Raw genomic sequence first — 25,000 nt, 5'->3', positions numbered from 1 at the left:
CAGAGGCGCACTAAATTGAATTGGCTGCTAAGGCAGTTCTTTTAAATAGATCGTAGCTGTTTCATAAAAAGCTTGTAGGTTACCTTGTTTAATTTTCTTCAGTTTGGAGTATTTTAGTAGCTGTCACATTGGTTTTTTTATTAATTCCAGCATGCATGCATGCTGAATTTTTCCAAACTGCATTGTAACCTTGTCACAGGGGATCAGTTGATCTGTGAGTCAGTGCAAGTCCACCAGAAGTCCTTCTGTTCCAGAAATCAAGCTATTTTTCTCCCGACAGTGTGCCCAGCGTCGTGAACAGAACTCTTTGTAGACCCCTCCTGCTGAAGTAGTGCTATCAAAGCTCTCCATAGTGGCACTACACCCTATTGACGGTGTTGTGGCGGGTGTTATATATATATATTTTTTTCATTTCTTTGGGGAGGTGTCCTGTTGTCACTGATCTTTTTTTCTTTTCCGGTTGTCCTGTATAATCTGAAGTGATACCCAAACACGCTTTCTTCAGTGTTGTGCTGTTTCCAGGTGAAACTGGTCTGGGGAAGTCCACTCTGATGGACACTCTGTTCAACACCAAGTTTGAAGGGGAGCCTGCCCAGCACAGCCAGCCCGGAGTCCAGCTCAAATCCAACACCTACGAGCTACAGGAGAGCAACGTGCGCCTCAAACTCACTGTGGTCAACACCGTGGGGTTCGGAGACCAGATCAACAAGGAGGAGAGGTAGGCAGCGCCGCTATCAACCAGACTCCTATTGCATAGCAGGGTTACCCGCTCCAGGTGTTACTACCAGCTTGAATAGCCACAGTGTGGAGGTAAATGTTTGAAGCCTCCACAGTTTACATATTAAAACTGCGCTGTCTGTGCCTGCAGGTGAATTTATAACAATTGAGACATTGTTTAGTTTGTTATAGATTAATATTAATTCAATATAATGCTGCGGTCTGAACTTGGAATCTTTTTTTTACATTTTAATAGAGATTCATACAATGTGCAATGTCTGCCACAGCTTTCAATAACAAAGATTAAGAGGGTAACGTTCAAGCATGTGCTCTAAATGGACCAGATACAGCTGTGTTAATTCAGCCTTAAAGCACTCGGATGAGTGTGCAGTTATTGTCATTTTCCAGATCAGTTGACTGCTATATATAGAAAAACTGAAGATAAAATGAATAAGTGCTTTGTTTTGTCCCGTTACATTTCCAGCACTTTACTATCCTGGTTAAGACAGTTTAAATGGTGCATGAATAGAGCTGATCCGTTTAAAGGAAAGTACACATTGTAGACCAGCCTTACAAGTATTCACATGTGAGATGCATACAGAAACCCTGATATTTCTGACGTGTGCCTGTGCTGAATATGTAACACATTAGGGCTTTCTTTTGGACTATCACAATCTAAGGTTTTGAAGTGTTCACGGTATATACAAAAATGAAACAATGGTGTTCTGTTAGCAGGTTTGGGGTCAGTTCCTGTTTTACAATTCCCAGTTCCTTCTAAGGAATTAGAAGTTTATATTTCAGAGACTGAGTGATTCGTTGCCACGGTGAGAAGCTCATTTTAATAGAATGCTGCTAATTCCAGTTTTGATCCATGGTGTGTTGGCATTGATTAGAAGGGACTGGGAAGTGGTGGAATTGGGAATTGATTTTAAAAAGGGATTGGAATGGAGGTGTTGACCCCAGTCCTTTTTGTTTGTTAGGGTGCTGGCCTATTGCACTTTTGGACCATTTTGAAGGTTTTGTAGGTTCAATGAAACCATTGAAATATTTTGAATGCCCCTCACTGCCCCCAAGCACACTTTTTTTGGTAGTTTTGGTTTCGTTGATCAACCCACCTCTGCCTGACCAGTTTACCCTCTGTGTTTTGAAGCTACAAGTCAGTCGTGGAGTTCATTGACACGCAGTTCGAGGCCTACCTTCAGGAGGAAATGAAGATCAAACGCACGCTCCACAGTTACCATGACTCCCGGATCCACGCCTGTCTGTACTTCATCGCCCCCACTGGCCACTCGCTGAAGTCCCTCGACCTGGTCACCATGAAGAAGCTGGACAGCAAGGTAAGACTGAAAAACTCCAGGTTCTCATTGCATAGTAGTTTGATCCTGGTTTTACTGTGAGTTTTTAATGACACACCTGAGCTTGTTACAGACTGTGTCTAATCAAGCTGGTATTAAAATCTGGAATGGGTGAAACTGCAATTAAATGGGAGTCTTATTTCCATCCCTGGAAAGAAAACTATGCGTCAGATCAGGCAGTAATTACAGTAACTATAATGGCAAGTAGGAAAATAACTAGGCAGGTAGTTAAGTATGTGTTTTAATGAATTGCTATGCTGTGTTGTACCTGCTTTATCAGGACAGCGCTGCTCTACAATAAAGGTGTATCTTGAGGTGATTGAAATAGCTTTTCAGTTTGGTATTTTAGTTTCTTTTATTTGTAAGTTACAAGTTTTGTGATTCCTCATTCCTCGCTCTCGTAACCCCAAAGGGTGTGCAGTGCACCAAGACCCATTACTTGTAATGAAGCTAATTGGGACCCTGCTTGTTGCGTCATATTTATATTTAAAACTTGTCAAAAATGTATTTGGTAATTGATGGTTTAAAATGTTCATGCACGACAATGTACTGTCAGCATCACTTAACTGCATTACTGTCAGCATCACTTAACTGCATATAAACCAAATTCACCAATGAACAAAATAACAAGGGACTATAGTGGGCTTGTTTAAGCTAAATGTTAGCCTGTTTGAGGAAGATCACACAAAGTGTTTTTCATGTTTTATTAGGGGGATGTGGTATTGAGCACTATTCAGCTGTTCGTCAGTAGGGTAAAGATTGATAAGCGAGATGTGTTTCGCATTGAACGCTTTTAAGCCTTGTTTGTTTGAATGATGCGATTTACAGTTAGCCCACCGCACTTAACAGTTTTTCTGTTTTTACAAGTTTTGGAGAAGACAGAAAACTTCTGTCACAAACCATTTAAACAGCCTTCAAAGACAGGTGTGTTAAGCTCTGCTGAAACAGGAGGTTGGGATTCACTGATAAATGGTCTGTAGAGCAGAGTGGACTTTGCATCAAAGGTTTTTTTATTTATTTATTTTTATATATAAACTCCAGCTCTTGACCTCCCTCTGAGGTGATCTCCATTTCATGTCTCCCTATCCAAAGTTGGAGTGGTGTTGTCTGGACACTGACTTGTACTCTACCAGCCTTGCAGTTCTCTGCCAGGATCGAATCCCCTTTATATTCTGACGATTGATTTTATTTTGTGGAATTAACAGCATAAAGATGTGACCATTGTTTTTCCCTTTCTAAAGATTGCCTTTCAGGATAAAGAATGGTATGGTGTTGTAAAAAACAGGATATATCTTTACAGTATGAAGCATGAAAATCTGTGCGGCTGTTTAAAACTTGGCCCCAGATGGCACAACTTCCTGTTGTCTTAATTCAATAGTTCAGCTCCAGTTTTTGAGCAGTGAATTTTGATGTAATCTGCTGCTGGTTTAACATGGATATTGACAGGCAGCAGTTGTGGGACAGAATGCAGCTGCACGTTCCTTCCTGCAGGGGGTGCTGTGGAGCATATAAGCCTGGTTTCACAGACTCAAGATAACACACTAGTTCAATTTGGTAACCAAAGGCATTTAATGACAGTAACATCCCTGCCTTCTCCAATTCCCACAGTTTAAGTCCCCCGTTCTTTTCACCACCACCTTTTTGTTTCTTACAGGTCAACATTATACCAGTCATTGCCAAATCAGATGCCATCTCCAAGAGTGAACTGACGAAATTCAAGATCAAGATCACAAGCGAGCTGGTCAGCAACGGCGTGCAGATCTACCAGTTTCCCACCGATGACGAGACTGTAGCCGAGATCAACGCCAACATGAATGTAAGATTAACAGTTCCCACTAGGGTGCGCCCTCGCCCACCACAGCGCTCGCTGGCCCTTTGCTGAGCTCTTCCATATGTCAAGAAAGCTCCTTTCTTGTACACAGCTTGAGATAAAGACCAGCTCACCATTAAGACCACTTGCAACTCTGTAAACTAGATACAACTCATGCACTCATAACCTCTCGCCTTGGTTATTGCAGTTGCTTGTTGCTATACCAGTCACTAAACTCAGAAGGCTTCAGCTAGTCCAGTACGGAGCTGCCAGACTGCTTTCCCACACTAGTCTTTCACAACATATTACTCCAGTGCTTAGCTCCTTACTTTGGTTACCAGTAAGTTACCACATTGAATTTAAAGTTGCCCCAATGACTGGTAAGGTTTAGGGCCATCCTGTCTCCAAGAACTCCTAACTCGGTATATTCCGATTTGTTCTTTTGAGATCAGAAAATGCAGAACAATTAGTTGTTGCAAAATATCATCTTAAATCAGCTTGAGCCAGATCCTTTTGCTGTTGTGCTCCTCATTTGCGGAACTCTATTTCAGTTGACGTTGGGCAGGTTGAAACACTGGAGTCTAAATTGAAAACATACATTTTTTTAATGTACCTTTTTATATAATTGGTTGTAGCTGGAGTGTATTGTACAGATTTGCTCTGGGCTGCTGTGGCGTGAAGGGCGTCATGTAAAAATACATTTGCATTGTATAATCTGTGTTGACAATCTATTTGACTCGTCCCTTGTCATAGCAGAGTGATTGCACGGCATTCTGGAATGAGGAATCCTCTTGCCGTGGCACTTTAGTATATTATTTAAATCTTACAAGGAAGCACAGGAGCACCAGATCATTGATCGGTGCTTTGTGGTCACGAGAGACACTTAAACGAGATGATTGGGGTGATTTGTTAAGCTTGCAAGTTTAGATCCTAGACTACATTAAAGACTGGTATCTCTAACTCTCTGTCTGTGTTGGGAGGTACTATCCATAGAAAATGTGTGCCCTAGTTTTGCCAAGAATTGGAATAGTCTCATTTCACAGTGGTAGTGAAGTCAAGATGAACAAAGGCTCTTTGGAGCTTTCACTTTAAAGATGTTTAGAGCTGGAAGCGAGCCAGCATGCATTGCCTTTCCCACTGTCTTTATTAACAAACTCGACTATTTTAAGCACAAATGTTCCTATTTTCTTTAAACTGTCTGTGTCGGTTCCACTGCCTCAGGCAAGGAAAATGACACAGAGAGAGAACCGGAGTCTGGCACTGGAGGGTTCCCTGCAGGGAGTAGTAAATACCTGAAAAACACACAGAAGTCTAAGGACTGAGGTTTTTAAAGTAGGTTTAATAATGAGTTTATACAATACTGATTTTTTTCAATGCTTTTCATCATTATGTTTTCAGCATATTGACACGTTGTTTCGCTTAAATGAGGATGCCACCATGTATATTGGGTACCTGTAAAAACTATTAAATACAAAGCGATCTCTATCACCAAATCCGTCTTTGCTGGTTCTTTATCCCTGAAAACTGTAGCCTGCATGTATTGCTAAGAATCTCGTTTATATATATACTTTCAAACAAACACATTGTCCACATTAGTCAGCAGTAATTGTGACTGGGCTATAGTGTGGCATGCAGAGATTTGTAATTCCTATGAGATAAGAGGTTTGCCAGGGCACACTTTAACTCTTGGTACAGAACTGTGTTTTGTCTGCCTCTTGAGCTGCATTGTTTCCAGTTGCAGATAGTTTTAATAGAGCGCGCCGTGATGTCTGGATCAGCGGTGCTGCCCTTGCAGTGCGAGGTCCTTGTAGAGCCAGTGATAATGGGGAAATGGATACGCCAGCAGCAACTAGAATCAGCCTGAAAACAACCATCACCCTGCTGTTATTAAAAGCATGTTGGTGTCTGATGTGAAATAAACACACAGCTTGGTCTGTTATCAGAACTGTAATGAGGCATCGTCCTTGCGCACATCCTCACATGAGTACTATGTTGCAATTTTAGTAAGAGTCTCTTGTTCAGTGTTTTTTCTCTTTTCACAAATGGAAGCAAAAGCTTGGTTCAGGTATGTCTCTGATCTCTGGCACCACTTTTACTTTTGTTTGTGTGTGTGTGTGTTTGTTTGTTTGTTTGTTTTCAGGCCCATTTGCCATTTGCGGTGGTTGGAAGCACTGAGGAAGTGAAGATTGGGAACAAGATGGTGAAAGCTCGGCAGTACCCCTGGGGGACAGTCCAGGGTAAGAAGCTTTCAGATCCTGGTAGAGGAAATGAAAGGACAGCTCTGTGAAGAACTGCTTGTTTATTCTGGCTTGCACGGGCGCATATTGTAAGCAATGAGGCATCTGGATTTGCTGTGATTGGCCTAAACTTTCAATTAATGTGTGTGTGTGTTTATATATATAAAAACACTGAGCATTAGGATCCCCATATTAATATCACTGTATATACAATATCTCTGAAAATCATATACTTTGTCGTATTTGATAGATATAGAGAATACTGCTGCAATCCATTGAATATTAATAGAACATCATAATTCCGTTTCAGCTCAGTGTATATTATATAAATATTCAGCTGTCCTATGAATAAACCTTTGTTCTACTTCTTGCATGTGGACCAGCACAGCTTATCCTGGTGTCATATGTCTTAGTCACATAGGGTATAACAACAACACGACCTTCTCTGTGTTCAAGAAGGAATTGAAGAAGTGTTGTGAGTGTTGTAGCTGTTGGTCAGACACTGATGTTCTTGCAAGATTGAGTTGCACAGTTGCCACGTGCAGAATGAATTGAATTGAATGGAAAGTAAAGGGATGACCTGAGGCTGCTACTGACTTTGTGTTCATCATCTCTGATGGACAGTGTGTGGATGGCTGTGCTGCTGTGCTGCTTAATTAAAAAGAAACACAGGATGTGCCATTTAAATTAGAGAAACTGTCCAGCAAATGTGTATGTAATTAATAACTGTGTTACCCTGAAGAAGTAGAGATGCGACATCACAAGCGACCCAGAGGGAGGTATCAGTAATCAGACAGCATGGTGCTATATAGAGCACCAGCCGCCATTCTAGATCAGAATTGTGCGAGTAACTAGGTGTCTGCGTTCCCAGTTGAAAATGAGAATCACTGTGACTTCGTGAAGCTGAGAGAGATGCTGATCCGAGTGAACATGGAGGACCTCCGCGAGCAGACCCACACCCGTCACTATGAACTGTACCGGCGGTGCAAACTGGAGGAGATGGGCTTCAAAGACACGGACCCCGACTGCAAGCCCTTCAGGTACTGGCTCTGGGGCTGGCAGTGCGGCAGTGCAGGGTGCGATCCCCACTGCCGACTCTGAACTACGCTCAAGTACACACGGTGATTGGTGTCTGCTTCCTGCCAGGGCAGAGAACACCCCTAATGTCAGGAGAAGAACTGCATGAAGTGAATTGATCTGTTCTGAACAGAAATTATTATTGCAAGTCACGTCCCAATTGCAACCTCTCGGCAGCAACTGCACTTCAAATTTCAGAGAGTGTAGATCAGTTGCACTCAGTTAATGGCAAAGCATTCTCAAGTCCTGTTTTTTGTTTGGATGTAGTGACTTGTAATATGTTGAAGTGTTCAGTGGCTGTCTCTAATCCAGTTCAGCATGTACATTCTCTTGCACGGTTTGCTGACGGAGCAGAGAGGGTGTGTGAAGTACACTCTCAACTTGATTAGAGGACGCCACCAAACACTTTAACATACAAAATTTGTATCGTGTACCTGAAAATCAGATCTCTGACTGTGCATATGTGTCTGTTCAGTGATATTTCTAACAGTGTATAGTATGTCAGGGAGGGACCTGTTGCAGTGAGATGTAAACACACTGGCATTCCGAGCTGTTCTTGCTTGTATCGGACCCCTATGTATTGTTCATAATTAAGTGCGTTTTCAAAAAGAGATCTTGATTTTCTTGAATTGACTTATTTTTGGACAGTCTGCAGGAGACGTACGAGGCCAAAAGGAACGAATTCATGGGAGAGTTGCAGAAGAAGGAGGAGGAGATGAGACAGATGTTTGTCCAGAGAGTCAAGGAGAAAGAATCTGAGCTCAAGGAGGCAGAGAAGGAGGTTAAGGAGGAGTTCCTTCATTTCGCCAGGATAACTTGAGAAAAAAAAACGCCGTCCAAATAGCAGCTATGCAACGGGCTTGTTCTAACATTGGGACCATTTACAGTGCGAAGACAATCCCATTCGCTTCAGAGCAAACCAAGACAGTTACCCGCTAGCCAGATTATCAAATTGCTGAAATATTTAGTGTTATTTTTATTTCAGTTAATTTGGAAAAAAATATTTAAATATAAAAGCAACTAACTTTTTTTTTTTTTAGCTGCACGACAAGTTTGACCGCTTGAAGAAGCTGCACCAGGATGAGAAGAAGAAATTGGAGGACAAGAAGAAGCTCCTGGACGATGAGCTGAACGTCTTCAAGCAGAGGAAGACGGCCGCTGAGCTGCTTCAGGCACAGGCGCTGCAGGCAGGAGGCTCCCAGACCCTCAAGAAGGACAAGGAGAGGAAAAAGTAAGTATGGCTCTCATTTGTTCATGGAAACCCAGACTGTTAAACAGTTACACAGATCTGATCTGGGCTGAAGAAACTACTGTAGCCTAGACTTGACTACAGAGTACCTAGTTAGATGGCTCGATCTGTGGGCATTCGAAAAAACAACTGGGATTGATTCCTGGTGTGTTAAAAAAACATTTATTGGAATAATCTTATTCAAATGGGAATCCGGACCAAACTGTGGTCTGTGCTTTAAGCAGGACTGTCTAAATGGAATTTAAATGAAAGGCAGATTTGCTTTCTGGTCTTTTTAAACTGTTACACATGTCTTGGCGGTTTCTGCATTGCACCATTTCAACAGCAGGAGTAACCTAAGCAGGGCTTTAATCTGTAGTGCTACAATCCCACTAAGTGACGTTGGTTTTACTTCACGTGCCATTTGGCTTCATGTGGACGCTTGATGTATGGTAAGTTACACCCACAGCTGTATAAGTGTGTGTCTCGCATAAGCAGTATGCATTAGTTTACATACAAGTGCACATGGAGAATTTTGTGGTATTAACTAAGGGGGTTAGTGTAAGTGACTACTAATGGAAAGCAAGTACTGTATGATGTGATTTGAAAAATACTGCAAGTATAGCAGTGGCTGGTCAGAACAGTAAACCTTCATGGTTCTGTTGAAACTTGCAAAGTGTTTTACAGTGTCCTCCCTTGCTGCTGTGACACAGCTAGTGTGTCTCACTGCTAGGATTGCTCCCTTTTAAAAGAGAACAGTGAGCATGCTGTGTAAAGAGAGAAGTCACAGATCAGGCTGTGTGTAAGAGGTTCCACACCTCCCCTGCTGTCACTCTTCACTGCAGATTTTTTCCAAGCACACTCTGGGTCTGGCTCTGCTTGTCAGCATCCACATTTCATTTGTGTGTCATCATGGCGTGTGTGTTCATTCATAATGTTCAGCCCTTTCATTGCCCCTTCATCAGCTTGTGCATGTGTGCTGTTTTACAGTTAACCCTGCTGTGTGCTGCATGATGCATGAGATCCATTGTCCTGGTAAGGCCAATTTACTAATCCTGACCATACATAGCAATGGAATGAATTGAGGGGGGCAGGAGGGCAGGGTTAAATTATAACCGTTGTGCAACTCTAGGAAACTTTTTCTACTGGGCATCAGTGTAGAGCTATGTAAGGAAATAGAAACACAAGGTTTTAGCAGTTTGGCACAACCTCTAAACTGATGGATGTTGCCTGACTGTTCAAATGGAAAAAAATGCCAGCTTACTAACGTCCTTAATTGGATTATTTTTATGGATGGAAAATGAATGGGATCATCTACAGCTTTGCTGTCTGATGGCCAAATCAAGCAGACCAGAAACATTTAGAGTTCTACAGCTATAACTTTCACGGGTGGAATCCCTATGACAGAACGCTTCAAGAGGGAAAGGATTACTAAGATGAACTTTACAGTTATTCATTGAAATCAATGCATGAATATCTAGTGCTCCTTTAGACTGACATCAAATCTCTACATTTTAAGACCTTAAAATTTTTTTACTGCTGGAGCAAGAGATTACCTTTCTTGCAGTTATTGTTTAAAACTGCGCTGTTGTGAAAAACCAGTCATTTGTCCTAGATTGTTTTTTTTTTTTTTTTTTTTTTTTTAAATGTTCATTCTTTCATTTTGGTTTATATGAAGTTGTTAAGCCAGTGCTTCAACCGGCTGGAGTAAAGGACAACTTGCAGGCTTGACTAGTAAATGACGGCTGTAATATAGAAATTGCAGTGTCGGGCACAGAGTATATTAGAAATTCTGTACTGTAGCTTGCTGTTCCAGCCCGCTTCTGAGACTTGAGACCAATATGCTGTTGTGAGATCTTGTTATTCTTGAAGCCTAAACAATTGTCGATTCAGATCAAAGCCAGCACTAGCCGTGGACATGTGCACCATCTGTCAAAGACTTCTCTTTGTTTAATGTTTTCAGAGCTTCTTTCAAGCAGCTTCTTTTGTTTTTTTGTACTTCTAGAATTTAGATCCACAAAGCTAAAACGGTCAGTTCCAGGGAGTTTTGAATCTCAGGAATACTTTGTACTTATTTATGCAGGGCAGGACGCAAGCCATATAGAAACACATTGGCCTATATTTTCAAACCATTTACTCCAGTCTTATTTAAATCCTGTTTTTGAAAGGATAATGCTGATTTTACAAACTAGACCCAAACCCACCCTGCGTATTTGAAAGTTTCACAGAACAAGAACTGCATGCAGTCAACCACCTTTACCCATCAAAACTCAAATATCCTCCATGAGATTTGGGTAGAAGAAGCACCACATGGGGCATGAAAAGAATGATTCCGTGATGGCTGGGTCAGTGTTTAGGATAATCTGGACAGACATCGAGCATCGCAAAGCAGAGTTAGCAAAGGGCTTTAGGCCACACATTAATTTGAATCGGTCTGCGTCACTGCTTGCGAGCCATTTGGTGCAGGGATGGACCAAGTGCCTACAAGTGCAGTGAGGCTATGCTGAGATATAGTGGAGCTGTTTTTAAATATATGTTGGCCCTTTCGTTGGCTTTTTCTTTGTAGAATTGTGTAAATCTGTTCATTTTAAATGAACCCTATTACTATATCTGGTTAGCTGCTATTGTAGTGTCCACTTTGAGCAGCTCTGGTGACCCCCACCCCTGTAAATCATTACTGGGGTTTCATAGCTTTGACGGTGAAGCAGGGTTTCCAGGCTTTGAGTCGAGTCTTGTATCACTGCAATAAAGGAATCTCCCATTCACTTTGAATCTGAAAGCAGCGGTAATTAGACCTGTGCTTTTAGCTACCAGCAACAGGGAGTTGAACCATTATGCACATTTAATACCTTTTTATGCACACTTAATACCTTTTTATATTGGAACTACTTTATCGTAAAAGTAAGTTCATCTCAGTGCTATCTGGTTTATCTTGCATGTTTCATTGTATTGTTTATTATTAACTAACATGCATTAGACATGTTAGATTTTATATTTGACATTTTATTCAGCTACTATACTATTGTGTTAGTGTCCATTCTAACCTGTAGAGAACATTAACCCTACCTCTCTTTCATTTCCAGTTCAGGCTTCCTGTAGACAGCCCTCCCCCAGCAAGTCCATGTGTTCCTAGTTAAGCTGCAGTGTGTTCCCTGCCCGCTCCCTACCCACTCCCCCGCCACATAGAATGAAAACCTGGCTGTGCTAAGTGGAAGAAACCTGCAATAACCATGAATGGGACTGCTCCTTGAATTGCATTGTGTTTTTTTTTTTTATTATTTGTGTTTGATTTGCTGCTTCTCACATTTGCACGATGGCGTGTGCTGAAAGAGTAACAGCAAAAGTAAACCGCTGAAAACAAGCGTTTCATAGCTATATCTGTTTGTGCTTGTTCAAATACAAATAAACATCCAGCATGGGTTTGAAATGCACAGGTACAGCTGGCATGGACTGCAGTTTCTTTCCAGCAAAACAAATCAGGAATCGTAAAGTTCTGGTACCCCTTCTTGAAGGTACATATCGAATTTAATAATAATAATAATAATAATAATATTAGGAGTGGGAATAGTAGTCATAATTATATGTGACTGTGATCATGAGGTAAAGTAGAAATATCCCATGCTTTAAGCCTGGGTGTTTAACTTTATTTGAACCTACAGTACTTGTTACGCATTGCATGTGCAGAACATTAAAGCTTTCTAGTAAACTAAGAGCCATACTTAACATTTCATTTGCAGTTGTATTTTGCTATTTTAAGCTTCAGGGATTGCAAGTTGGCTGTAGTGCACTGCTAAGCACATTTATACAAAAGTATGTTTAAGTGAAACTGGACTGGACTTGAAATCCAAGATGTGATATGAATATATATATATATATATATATATATATATATATATATATAATACACATTCTTTGTGATATCGGTGAGTGTTTATTGACACATAGACAGGATTTAAAGGGGCCAGTTTGTAAATCGGTGTTCACAAAGCACTCGTCTTCACTGAGGAAATAAAGGGTCATTCACACCAAACTGCTTCTTGATTACTGAAGTTCTTGTGTTTCAGTTTGCCTTCTAGAAAGGACTCTCCCGCTCTTGCGGGTTGTTCTCGTTCATTCAGAACCATGTGGGATCTCAGGTGTATTGGATTCATGGTTTGTAGCCTACACAGATTCAAGAGGTTTAGCATTTAGTGTGTATATATATATATATATATATATATATATATATATATATATATATATATATATATATATATATATATATATATATATATATATATATTTAAAGAACTAACTCTTTAGGGTTGATGTACGGCCTGTGGTGACAAAGACACTGTGGTCCACATTTGTAGAACATTTACCACTGAGAAGGTTTGCTCTATAGCACTAATGTAGCAGAATGATCAAGACACAGCTAAGATGCATGTAGGAGCTCTTAAATTAACCTCCAGTCTTTGTGTTGCTGTTAACTTGGCCCAGGGGTGAATGCTTTTTGAATATGGCCCTGCAGGTGAGAGATCACCGCTGGTGTGGTGTATAATCAGGGGGGCTGTTCCAGGACAGGTCTTTATTCCAGCCATGCCCTTCAGTGTTCAAATCATCCACATAAACCAGTTCCAGGGACAGGAATAAGACTCCTATTGGCTTGGCAGTGTTGCCCATACCAGGTTTTACTATTTGATTTAGCCTCAGTGTATAGGTAACATGCTCTGGTGTATTCTAGTAAACTCATAGTAAAACCAGGGATGGATCAAACTGCTCTGCATTGGGAGTCTTCTTTCTACTCCTGCAGTTATTTGCCTGTTAAACCTGTAATGGAGTGGCAGTGTTGTATGCAGTCCTTTGCATCATGTTGTGTGTATTTACTTTCCTTTGCAGTAATCCGTGGCTGTGCACTGAGTAGTTGTTCCTCCTCATTCGTTGCTAAGGACCCAGGTGTTCACTTATTTGTTGTTCTGACCAAAGACCAAGCAGCTCCTGCTATCAGGATGTGGACCGAGCTCTCGCTGGTTAGATATTACAAGACCACACCTGTGTGAACATGAAGGATAAGCTATTGTATTCTCTTAACTGTATTGATAATACTAACAGTGTTTCCTACTAACTATTGCTAGAACGTAGAGCATGTTTCTGCTTGAACATTTGATTCATATTTTTTTAGAACCAGGTTTATGAAGTTTTGTTTTGTATTTATCTTCTGTTTTTCATAGGATGATTATAGTTTAAGCTATTGGGGTAAATGGTGGCGTATCACACTGTTTGTGGGAGAAAAAAAACCCAATTGAAGTATGTGTAGGAAATACACATTGGAACAAGCCTGATTGAGTCAGCTTGAAACAACACAAGCAGTTTGTATGAAATTGCTAAATTGTACAGTGGATGCACGCGTGACGTGTCCCTTTTTGTTCTGGGATCAAAGATAATTCTTGTAAAACGTGTCTCTATTTCAATGTGCACCTTTTAAACAGAACTAAACCGATGCAGAAGGAAGGGCTGCCTGAGCAACTGATAATGAATTGTGATTTAAAACAGGAGTAGTTCAGCAAAAGCAACATTAAAACTGACAACTAAAAAAAAAAAAAAAAAAAGTGCTTCCTTCATTTTGACATTTATTTCAAGTTCTTCCCTTTTGATATGAAAACGGGCAACTTTCGAACGTTAATGGATAGTACACTCAACCATTGCTCCAATATAGAAAATATGAGGTATCATAATAATCTAAATAAAACTGTATTTGTTTTTATTATTTGAAACTTATTGAAGGTTTATGTCACTTAGAAGAATCCACTTTATTATTTTTTAACATTCCAGTATTGATCTGTTCCCCTCCATTGGCCACGCCTCTCTGAGTTTCTTCTCTGCGCTGCACTAGGAATGGCCTGTGGCTCTTAACTAGCAGGTATCACTTTGACTGGCTTCTGCTGTAGCTTCCTCCTTTTTGATAACTTCTGCTTTGTTTCTTTCTCTCTAGCTTCTTTTAAATCTGTCTTCGCCACCTGTCTGAAGAGGGGGATTGCAGCTTCTACAAGAATTAGGCATCCTTTCCCGTTTGTCGGGTTTAACTTTTATTCTGTGTGTCCTGCTTTTTTAAGCAAACCTTTATGTGAGTTTTACATGGTATATGTTTTTTTTTTTTTTTTTTTACACAGTTCCAGCTTCAGTAGTATTGCAAAAGGGCCTTGAAGACCTTTGATGGTCTTTTACAATGATCTAAACAGCTATGGATAGTTGATACTGTCTTCCCTAAACTACTCACAGGACTTATTTGTGACAAATGCCAGGAATAATACTGGGAGGTGATGTCCAGTTCCAACATCATGGCTAATGTTTCATTTATAAGGGCTTTTCATTGAGATACATGTGATCCAGGGATTCCTTGAGGTCACTGTTCATAGTGGACAGATGGCTGCCTCCCAAAACTAACATTGCAACTGGCATCTACAGGTCCAGAAAGAACAATGAACTGTACGATTGTTCGATTCTCCACACACACACACGTCAATGGGGCTAGCATGCACAGCAGCTAGTGCTATCTCAGTTTCAAACACAGAACACAGCAGGGATGCCAATAGAATAAATTGCCTGAAAAAGAATGCGGTAGAAAATGTCTCGTCAGTGTTGTGGAATAATGGATGACGGATTGTGTATTCTAACACTGTAAAGCCATCGTGAATGGCAGGGTGAAACAGATTCAATCATAGTGCTTGTACGTGCATTGTAAGAAATATTTTATAGATGCAAGTGAGTTAGCTGTGTTTGTTTCATATACTGAGGAAATGAAATACCATGTAGACCCACATTCAGAGTCTCCCCAGCGTGCTTTTAGTATTTCCTGTCTAATCTGTATGGTCCCTGCATGTCTCCCCAGCACGGTCTTCTGTCTGACTTGTTTTACTGAACTCTTATTTTGTAATAATGAATTTTTGCACTGCTCAGTTCCAGAAGAAATGACTGGATCCCTCTTTTGGTATTGAGTTCTGACCCTTGTTTTTATGTTAAATTATAAACAAAAGATGAATATGATTTAATTTCTGTACAATTTGATACATTTGTTTGCAAAATACTCAGCTGTATTGACAAATGTATTCAATCATCTAGAATGAGAGATTGCCAGGAATGGTGTGACTTGCATAGCTAATTTACATACTTTATAGTAAATCTATTTTGTGCAGTAATACTCATAAAAACAAAAGTGAAAACTTGCAAAATAATTTTAAAATGATTATTGACTGTTCTTCATACAGACTTTTTTTCTTTTCTTGTTTAAACCTTTTTGGTCAAAGTTAGTGTCCTAGTTTGGATGCCATGTATGTCAGAGGTTCTCCCATACATCAGAGTTAAGCACTTCACTGTAGTATGATAGCATTGGTGTACATTTTCAATAAAATTTCCAAAAATGTGTGTGTGGTTTTTAAATGATTATTTAGTGTATTTGCATTGCCTTCAAATGACATGTACACAGAGATGCATGTTTTTTTTTATTTATCTTCCAGATACAAAGACATGGATCAGTTTAATTTTGTTAGATATGATTCGGGGGGATAATCACTTTCTGGGAAAGCAATGTTCCTCAGACAAAGGGCTCTGTTTATTTACATGAATGCTGCTCTCAGATGCTGAGCCATTCTGAATGTAATACCTACAACAGCCAGGTGATTGTAAAAGCATGACTTCACATTTCTGTTTAATTACTAATTGTATTTTTACATTTAACCAAAAGTTCACCAACCCAATTTAACATTACAATTAAAATATCTTTGATTAAAGATCAGTAGGGCCTAGTGCTGTCGCCAACCAACAAGAAACGCCTCGTATTAAATAGAATATCTGGAAAACGAGAAGTTGCAATTAACAAAACACATGAAAACACCACCAAAACTCACCAATAAAACCTTTATACAAACACATGAAAACAACACTGAAACACCAATATAACCTTTATACAAACACATGAAAACAACACTGAAACACCAATATAACCATTTTTTTCCGAAGTGACGTCAGTGGTAGGGAAGAAATAGGAAAATAACTAATTTTGGCGCTTAAGTGCCGTTTGAAGTTAAAAGTTAAATGATGTTACAGGTGAGTTTAATAAACGACACGGGATGAACTGAAAGGTGTGCTGCTAGAAGTCAAAAGTGGCCTTTCTTTTGTCCCACTGCTTACATACTGCTGTATTTTCCCCATTCTCATCTCTGCTCCAGAGCTTTGTCCTTGATGATAACTTGATAAAGTTAAGACTGCATTGGAGTGGAATTTCAAAACGAGCTCACGTTTTAATAGCAATCAGGGTGTGGAGAACACGATTCTTCTGATACTCAGAGTATCTGTGTCTGTCCACAATCTATATGCAAGGGGTGCTGACAACAGTCATGTGTGCTATTTCCTTATGTCATCGACTCATGCCACCGTGCCGCCCAGAACTCGGTTCAAATCCTGTTCCTTCCTTTCTTTATTTTAAAGAATCTGTTAGTTACTTTACAGTCAGAGTGAAAGACTGATTTCCCGTAGGAGCTGGTGGTGCAGTGGGCTAATCCCATAGCCTTCCCTGAACACAGCGATTCAAATCTCTACAGATGCTGCCGCCCCGTGGCGAGTAAGTAAAGTCACTGTAATATTTTTTTTTAGTGTTGGGCGGTGAAACAGGCAGATATTTTACAAGCAACTACACTTTCCAGGCAGCGTTGTCTTCAAGGCAGACGGGGGAAAAAACAACACAGCTTTTGATGATGGCCCAGGGAAAAGCCCTCTTCTTTCCTTTGATTTGCACTCTGCAGTAAGACGGCTTTGCCCCATATTGAACAGCAGGCGGAGTTAATGAGAGGTAAAAAACACACACAAGGGGAACAGCAGCGCACGTACATGCACCCAGTCCGGATAAATATATATATATATATATATATATATATATATATATATATATATATATATATATATATATATATACACGTTGGCGAAAATATTTTATTTTACGGTGTTAACCCAAAAATCAGATTTCATTCCTGATTTAGTTTTTTTAAATGAAAAAAGCAATCCCGTTGAATTCTTGTATTTACATATGTTACTGTTTTCCCATGCTCCACCGCGGCGCTGGAGCCATGCTGATGGCGGAGAGGGTGTAAATGGCTAGCCGAATGGCCGAAAGGTTAGACTCCTGTAAGGGGGACCGCGAAGCTCTTCTCCGGTACTTGGATCAGTTCAGGCAGGTCTCCGAGAGCGACAAGCACTGGGCAGCGAGGAGGCAGTTCCTTGTGAATCACATACGGGATTACGAGGTCAACACCGACCAGCTGCTGTCCCTGTCAATGGTGTGGACCAACCACGTCTTCTTGGGATGCCGGTGAGACCCATCAATGATTATATTGCTATACTGTACACCAGGGCAAACTGTCATTACTGATAACGTTTGGTAGCATTGATTTTTTATGTTCTCCAGGCCGTAGGGTGTAATAAACTGCGTGCTTCGGTGTCAGTGTTGTTTCACGTTTTTTTGCACTGGTGTGCACGACACCGTTGCACCGTGGTTAAATCCTAGCGCATGTCTGTTCACTTCGGTAGAAACCGGATCATTGTTTCCGATCTTGCAGTTTGTTACGTAACGGATGCTGTTTTAAAATGATTTGACCACGATCCATCACTTTTTAAGCACGCTGAGAAACACTAGCCGATCCAATTCTGTATCATAAACCCTGAACTGGACCTACAGTAACTCGTGTTCCGCAGTGTGTTCAGTAATACAGCACAGCTACGTTTTGGAAAATACGGTAGAAAGTTCTGGAAACTACTGCTTGGGTCTCCACTACATGGTGAGGAAATCGACACACACACACTTCAAAATACTCTCAATTAATAACTTATTCGTTTAATAATAATGCTGACGTGTTACGAGTCAGCCTTATATTGACTGTCGACACTTCCCTGTGTCGGTTCATTACTTTTTTCTCGTCGGTTATCATATACGCATCTCCCTGTGAGTGGATTTGCGCAAAACATTTATTTATATATTCCCTTGCCATTTCTTTTATTTTTTTTATTGTCTGTGCAACTTGTGTAGCGGTTGTCAGGAAGTGCTGTTCTTTGTGGCATGTTTTAGTTCACAGTTGGATTATCGCATAGTGCCTGGTAATGTTAAACATTCATTTTTCTGCTTACTTATGTACTGATAGAAGAATGGCGATTTGAGTAGTTTTTTTGTCTCATTTTGTCTATATCTATGGCAGGCTGTGTGTTTTAACTAATGCATCCCGTGATTTCCCAATGGCATCCTCAAAAGGAAAGCTGTTTCTAACCTCGTCCAAAGCTCCAGAAAGGCTGTTTTCCCTGCACACACGCACGACAGAAGCTGTTATTTTGTGTGCCGCAGGGGCGCTCTGTTCTTGTGCAGTATTCGCACCCGGGAGGTGGTGCTGAGGACCATCTGTCCCTTGTGCAAAACAAATAGGTGCACGTTGTGATGCCAAGGCATCTCCAGCCGCTGTGAAAGAAACCAAGAACATTTAAAATGCAGAAAACTGCAGCTAACTAACCACACGGTGCATGCTGTAATTAAAACCTTAGTGTTATTATTTACTGCTAGATAGACTGATCTAGATAAAGCATTACTGGATTCATTGTTAAAGCTCTTGTAATTCTTTCTTGCAGGTATAGCCCTGAGATCATGCAAAAGGTCCTTGATATGGCTGAAGGGATTGATATAGGGGAGCTGCCCTCCTTTGAGTTGGTGCCCGGAGCCACAGCGAACAAGAGAGCAAGCTCTTCAGATGGCGGTAAGGAACTTTGTGATTTCTCTGAATGTCATCTTTGTCGGATCGCTATAGTTCAGTGAGTCTTACCTGTCATGAACTTCCATATGCAGTGTAGGTCTTCTGTGCAGTTCTGAAAGAAAAACATGCAAATGTGTGTTTATTATTAAAAATGTTATTGCTTTCAAGTACTCTGGCCATTTCACCAGGCGTGTGAAACTCTAGTTCTTAATGTAACTCACCAAACCAGGTCCCCCTAAGAACTCCCAGCCAGTGACATGCTGTGACTAGAAAATGACCTAGGAAGTGTAACGGACAGAGAGCTATCTGAAAGTAATTCATGCAAACTGAGCACTTTCTATTACCTACTATGATTTTTTTTTTTTATATCATGTATGTCTTTCACAACTGCACGTTCTAATTGGCAAATGGGAATGCATGACAGGTAAGATTCGTGGAATTGTTTAATTAACTAAACCCCTTTATAAACACAGTCACACTGCTCTGCGACAGTGTAGAGATTTTAAAGTGAAGATTTTAGAAGTGCTTAACAAGGTTTGTGTTCTTGCTGCTGCAGGTGATGTGCCAGTGAAGAAACCAGCAGTGTCCAGGCTTGTCACCAGACCTCGATTCGAGCCTGTCCACTTTGTATGTAGCAGCGGCACAGAGGAGAAAGAGAACGAGAAAAAGCACACAAGGAGCGACATGGACAGTGGTGGAGAGCGTGCTTCTGATGCTAACAGCAGCAGACCTACACAACCTGCGCAAGACCCCTGCTTTCAGAACACTACTCCATATGTTTTCGACTCTGGGACAAATGAAGATTGTGACGCAGCAGCGAGCACGAGTGGTTTTGGTCTTCGGAACCAGGACAAGACCGCCTCTTCAAACTTCATGACAAAAACACAGCAGGACTATGCTGCCAAGTATGAGGCACATCATTCGAAGAGGTCTGAGAATTCCCAGAGTAAGAGGGTGGAAGAGATTTGGAGTAGCACTCCGGCCAGCTCTCGAGATGTCCATAGGGGGTTGGGGTTTGCAAAGCAGGAAGCACCCGAGTGTAGTGGGACCTTCAACAGGACCAAACTGCCAGCTGAGAGGAGCTCCCGTCCTAACAGGTTTGATTCTCCTAAACCAGTTCCTGTCTCTTCGGCCACGATCGAAGAGAAGCAGAGGTTGATCATCAGGGTTGCATCGATAGTCTGCATCACATTTGCCGATCCCACAACTATGAACTCTGGGGATATACCCAATTATAACTTCATACTGAGCCGCAGCATCCAGGCTTGTAAGACCAACCCTGAATATTTCTACATCTCTCTCAAAGAGATCCCTCCGACTGACCTCCCAAAGAACAGAAAGCTGCCCACGGACGGCTATGCTTGCGAGTTAAGGTGCCAGTGCGTCTACCTGGCGACGGGCTACTCTGGCAGCAAAAACGGGGCCAGGGATCGTGCATCAGAGCAAGCAGTGAAACTGTTTCTAAAGCCGGTGGAGGTGAGAGTCGTCCGCCGCAAATTCAAGCACGGCTATATCGACGACTTGGTCGTGTGTCAGACGCACGCGCACAATCTCAGCTTTCCCCCGGCACTACGGAACCCAGAGGAAAAGCCCCAGTCAGGCCCCAGAGGTCATTTTGAGCCGGACCCAAGGAAGCACTGGAGCACGTTTGTCATTGTTGATAATGCTCATGATGCCATATGCATCCTCAATAACTCGGCTGCCTTCAACCGCATGAAGATTGATTACAAATTCGAAAACATCCCCAACACCAACACCTGGCAGTGCAGCGTGTACCTGCAGGATGAGTTTGTGGCGCGAGCGAATGGAAACAAGAAGACCTCCAAGCACGCGGCAGCAGAGGAGGCCCTCCGCAAGCTGCGGCAGAACCAGCCGGCAACGCCACAGTTTCCCAGGTCAAACCATCACAACGACAACGGTAGCCGCCACCAGCAGTCGACCGGCAGGAAACGGCAGCTGAGCGAGCTCGTCATCTTGGAGAATTCCGACAACGCCATCTGCATCATCAACGACACGGCTCAGTTCAACAAGATAGCAGCCGACTACAGGTTTGTGGTGATGCCGGACCACCGGTGGAAGTGCGAGGTGTACCTGGAGGGCCAGTTCGTTGCCGCGGGGATCGGGCCGAAGAAGATCGTGAAGCACATCGCGGCGGAGGAGGCGCTGGCCAAACTGAGGCAAACGCAGGCGGTGGTGAAGTCAAACCTGAGGAAAGAGGGCAACAAGGAGGCCATCTCTCGCAACCAGATCCAGGCACACTCGTCCGAGGAGGCCATGAAGCAGGAGATCAAGGAGGACAACATCGGCAACCAGCTGCTGCGGAAAATGGGATGGAAAGGAGGTGGTCTGGGAAGAGAAGGGGAGGGCATCGCAGAGCCCATCAAAGTGAAAGAACAGTTTGCCAGGGAGGGCCTCGGCCTGGACATGGACAAGGGAGGCAACCGTTTAAACAAGAGAGACATCGAGGAGATCATTCGCAATTACGCCAGCTCGGAAAGGCAGGACGATTTGAGGTTCTCCAGCGAGCTGAACAACGACGAGCGCAAGCAGATCCATCAGATGTCTCAGAAGTACGGTCTTCGCAGCAAGTCCTACGGACAAGCGAAGCACCGGTTCCTGGTCGTCAGCCGGAAGGTTCAGAAGGACCAGTTGATTGGTCAGCTTTTGCAGGAAGGACAGGTTGGCCGATACGAGTTAGTCAAACCTCAGGCCCGTTTTCAGTAAACACATTTTGCGCTGTAATTGCCTCATTAGTTCCAGGTTAAAATATGTTTTACTAGGAAATGCTTCAATTAAATAGTCAGTCATTTTGCTTAATGTTGTATCGCCCTGTGCTTTCCTTTCCATTTCTCAGTCTGAGATATAAACATGCAGGCCTGCCCCTTGCCATGTGTTAATTTTGACACCTGGTTCTAACATTTGTAGCTTGAACAGGACCTGCATATACTTCCAGAGACTGGTTAGTAAACTGGTGAGTAGTGTATTGACTTTTTCAAGAGAAATCTATTTACAGCTCATGGTGGATGTTCGAGGAAAATTAAACAAGAATACGAAGATGAAATTGGATTGGGTCTGTAGCACAATAGCAGTTGGTCCGATCCCATTCTAGGATGTTAATGATGGAGAACAGTGTTTTTGTTGTATTTTAAAAGATGGTAAATTGATGACATGCAAAAAAAAAGTCATTAAGGATCTAATAAATTCCTGTTCTCTTTTTTTTTTTTGTTATGGTGTCTGACAGCTTGTCTTCTCTTGTGTTTTTATTTGGGGATGAGTTTGGAAATGTGTGCAGTGGCTATAACATGTGTCCATGTTCTAACCATCTTCAGTCTTAAAGAAGTGATTTTCTTTTTTGGAATCAAAATCCAGTTTGATAAATGACTGAGCCTGTTCTAAATTATTTAATCGAATCAATGAGCCCTGCATCCAGACGCTGTAATAGTTCATGATCTCATGTTAGCTGTTAAACCTGGAGTGGAATGGGCACCCCCTGGCTGTGGTGCCGTTTGTTCCGCCCCGTCACTGAGTGGTAGGGCTAAGACTATTTTACAGCACTGGCCACAAGTAGTCTGAGTGACTTAAGATTGTATTGTAGTATTTACTGCTCATGTTGTAATGAAGGAATGCAATGCTGTTTTTTCATGGTGTTTCCACATGTAGGGACCTGCTTTTTTCATTATATGCACCTAGGTAATGGGATGTTCACAAAGGTTAGGATATGCATTTTACAAGCATGTATAGATGTAGATTAGGTTTGTGTTTTGTAATTTACTCAAACAAAAGCTGTCTTATTGAGTAAAACCTCCCAAAAAAAAAAAGCAATTTTAATATCTCTGTGTAGCCCTTCACAAAAGGCAAAGATACTCACTATTACAATGACTGATAGTTAAATGTTTTTATTTTTTTTTTATTTACAAGGTGAAATGTACAGTTCCTTACATGGGTTACTAGTGCAAAGTTATACTGTCACTCAAATATCATGTGTGCATTAGAAACAATATCCGACAAATCAAAATGCAGGGTCTCATCTCTCACCCCAAGCAAACTTCATCAAACAAGCAGAAAAGTATAAATGTGCCACCTGGCAGCTCAGCGTGCCTTCGGACAGCTAACATTTTCTTGTGAAAACGACACTTAAATAAAATCTTCCAAGTGAAGCATAAGATCACACAGACACAACAAAGACAGATCAACCAAGAACGTTACCATACATACACATACACCCCCCTCCCCGCAGAGCCTGTCCCTCTCAACTTCTTCACAGGAGACTCAATAGCACATTCTCTTGACTTGTGAAAAGTAAGCACAGGGCTTGATTCAAATGTTCATCAGTCACGGTTTTTGTTTTCATCAATTAAACAAAAATGGTCATTCAGCTATAGTACCTGCTACCTCGTTACTTTATAAACTGCTAAGTTATATGGTTTTTCTAAAGCTAAAGGAATAAAGCTGTGGTTTTCTTTATCCCATTCCTAATAGTTTTTGCAAGTTACTTTTTTTATTTTTTTTAATGCATTACTTTCAAAGAAAAGCCTTGATTTTAAAACAAAACAAAAAACAGCACTACAGTTTTGAGAACAGTTTGACATTAGGGCAAATGGAGCAGACAGTATCTTTAGAATGCTGGCCAGAGTCTGAATGCATACAAAACAATGCTCTTGGATATATAGATTATATACAGATCAGCAGACCGTTCTTTGAAAGTTTTTACTTTTCCCCTCCCACACAAAGAAATTACAGGATGATCCGTATAATAATGCCACAGGCAATTGAATAAAGAGAGACGAGGAGGCCAGATCTTGCCAAAAAGAAAAAAACACAAATCCAATTATTTAAAATAAGACACTGTCAGGAAGATATGAGCAATATTAGAGCCGCTGCCCACAAGGGGGCCTTGGATGCAGAGGCACCTAACTGGAATTCCTACCAAGAAGCAAGAGGGAATTTAACTCAGCTAACACTACAAAACATACACAGTGAAATAAGAGAATTCAGTTGGGGATGGGGGCTGGGGTGTGACAAAAAAAGATTGTATGTAATGGAAACACTTTCCTCAAGTAACCCAGGTATGGTACATTTGCTTCAGTGTAGATGCAACTTTGTTCAGGGAAGAAGTTTCAGCAAGGAGGGGTGTGGTGTGGTGTGGAGAATGTGGTGGCGGCACAACAGCACTAACTTGCAACAATTAGGTAATGCCCTATGATGCTAGGAAGAGAGGAGGAGGAGGACTCATACTTCCATCTCATGGTTTGTATCTTGAGGCTGGATAGTGTTCATACTGTATGAGCTGGCCTTGGTCAACAATCACGCCAGCTCTGTTCCACGATTGCAGAAACACGTTTCTCATATTCACGCTTGTTTTCCTGGTACAGCTGGGCTGCCTGGCTGTTTGCTGGACTGTTGGGGTTTGGCTCATCCAGTAAAGACTGTTTAGAAGGAATAAAATACATACACATATTTATATATAAAACATACTCATGAAACATCCAGATCAGTGTCAAAGAAGTGTGTCACAAGAGGCAGCAACAGCATTATTCTGGGACTAAAAAATTGTAATCTCATCGATCTGCAAGCATTCTGTTTAAACAGATATATCAACTGCTTTTGAAATAAAGGGGGTACTGGGGGTGAACTCGCCTGTATAGAGGTCAAGATAGATGAAACATCATAGGTTGGACTCCAACGGTTCTGTAGAATATCCAAACATATACTACCATCTGCGTAGACTGTAAAATAAAAAGAACAAACAATAATGCTGCATGATAAATATTGCAGTTTCTTAAAACAGTGGTAAAATAAGCTGCCTTCTGACT

General features: G+C 41.4%; 2 protein-coding genes across 5 annotated transcripts; both read left to right on the top strand.

Annotated features, from left to right (window-relative positions):
- Positions 1-499: 499 nt before the first annotated feature.
- Positions 500-15,823, top strand: LOC121307610 (septin-6). Of its 3 annotated transcripts, XM_041239824.1 has the most exons (9): positions 500-718; positions 1,868-2,054; positions 3,727-3,888; positions 6,023-6,119; positions 6,991-7,159; positions 7,845-7,977; positions 8,237-8,427; positions 9,415-9,459; positions 11,508-11,830. In XM_041239824.1, exons 1-8 carry the CDS (start codon positions 552-554, stop codon positions 9,416-9,418), a joined length of 1,110 nt encoding a protein of 369 aa, XP_041095758.1. In that variant the 5' UTR covers positions 500-551; the 3' UTR covers positions 9,419-9,459; positions 11,508-11,830. The 3 variants fall into 3 exon arrangements, with proteins under 3 accessions (XP_041095758.1, XP_041095757.1, XP_041095756.1); XM_041239823.1 differs by lacking the exons at positions 9,415-9,459; positions 11,508-11,830 and adding an exon at positions 14,396-15,823; XM_041239822.1 differs by lacking the exon at positions 9,415-9,459.
- Positions 15,824-17,382: 1,559 nt separating this feature from the next.
- Positions 17,383-24,355, top strand: LOC121307609 (NF-kappa-B-repressing factor-like). Of its 2 annotated transcripts, none has more exons than XM_041239820.1 (3): positions 17,383-17,764; positions 19,066-19,190; positions 19,744-24,355. In XM_041239820.1, exons 1-3 carry the CDS (start codon positions 17,547-17,549, stop codon positions 21,909-21,911), a joined length of 2,511 nt encoding a protein of 836 aa, XP_041095754.1. In that variant the 5' UTR covers positions 17,383-17,546; the 3' UTR covers positions 21,912-24,355. The 2 variants fall into 2 exon arrangements, with proteins under 2 accessions (XP_041095754.1, XP_041095755.1); XM_041239821.1 differs by lacking the exon at positions 17,383-17,764 and adding an exon at positions 18,144-18,230.
- Positions 24,356-25,000: the final 645 nt, after the last annotated feature.

This window comes from Polyodon spathula, chromosome 57 (assembly GCF_017654505.1).
Source record: "Polyodon spathula isolate WHYD16114869_AA chromosome 57, ASM1765450v1, whole genome shotgun sequence".
Lineage (NCBI taxonomy): Eukaryota > Metazoa > Chordata > Actinopteri > Acipenseriformes > Polyodontidae > Polyodon > Polyodon spathula.
Note: the sequence above shows the minus strand (reverse complement) of the source record. Positions and strands in the feature narration are given on the sequence as shown.

What these genes read in the sequence shown, in the direction of transcription:
- LOC121307610 (XM_041239822.1), top strand. Translation starts at nt 552, where the DNA reads ATGGACACTCTGTTCAACACCAAGTTTGAAGGGGAGCCTGCCCAGCAC. An exon ending in CCCCTGGGGGACAGTCCAGG is followed by an intron (nt 6,120 to 6,990) that starts GTAAGAAGCTTT and finishes CTGCGTTCCCAG; the next exon opens with TTGAAAATGAGAATCACTGT. An exon ending in TCAAGGAGGCAGAGAAGGAG is followed by an intron (nt 7,978 to 8,236) that starts GTTAAGGAGGAG and finishes TTTTTTTTTTAG; the next exon opens with CTGCACGACAAGTTTGACCG.
- LOC121307609 (XM_041239820.1), top strand. Translation starts at nt 17,547, where the DNA reads ATGGCTAGCCGAATGGCCGAAAGGTTAGACTCCTGTAAGGGGGACCGC. An exon ending in CACGTCTTCTTGGGATGCCG is followed by an intron (nt 17,765 to 19,065) that starts GTGAGACCCATC and finishes TCTTTCTTGCAG; the next exon opens with GTATAGCCCTGAGATCATGC. An exon ending in AGCAAGCTCTTCAGATGGCG is followed by an intron (nt 19,191 to 19,743) that starts GTAAGGAACTTT and finishes TTGCTGCTGCAG; the next exon opens with GTGATGTGCCAGTGAAGAAA.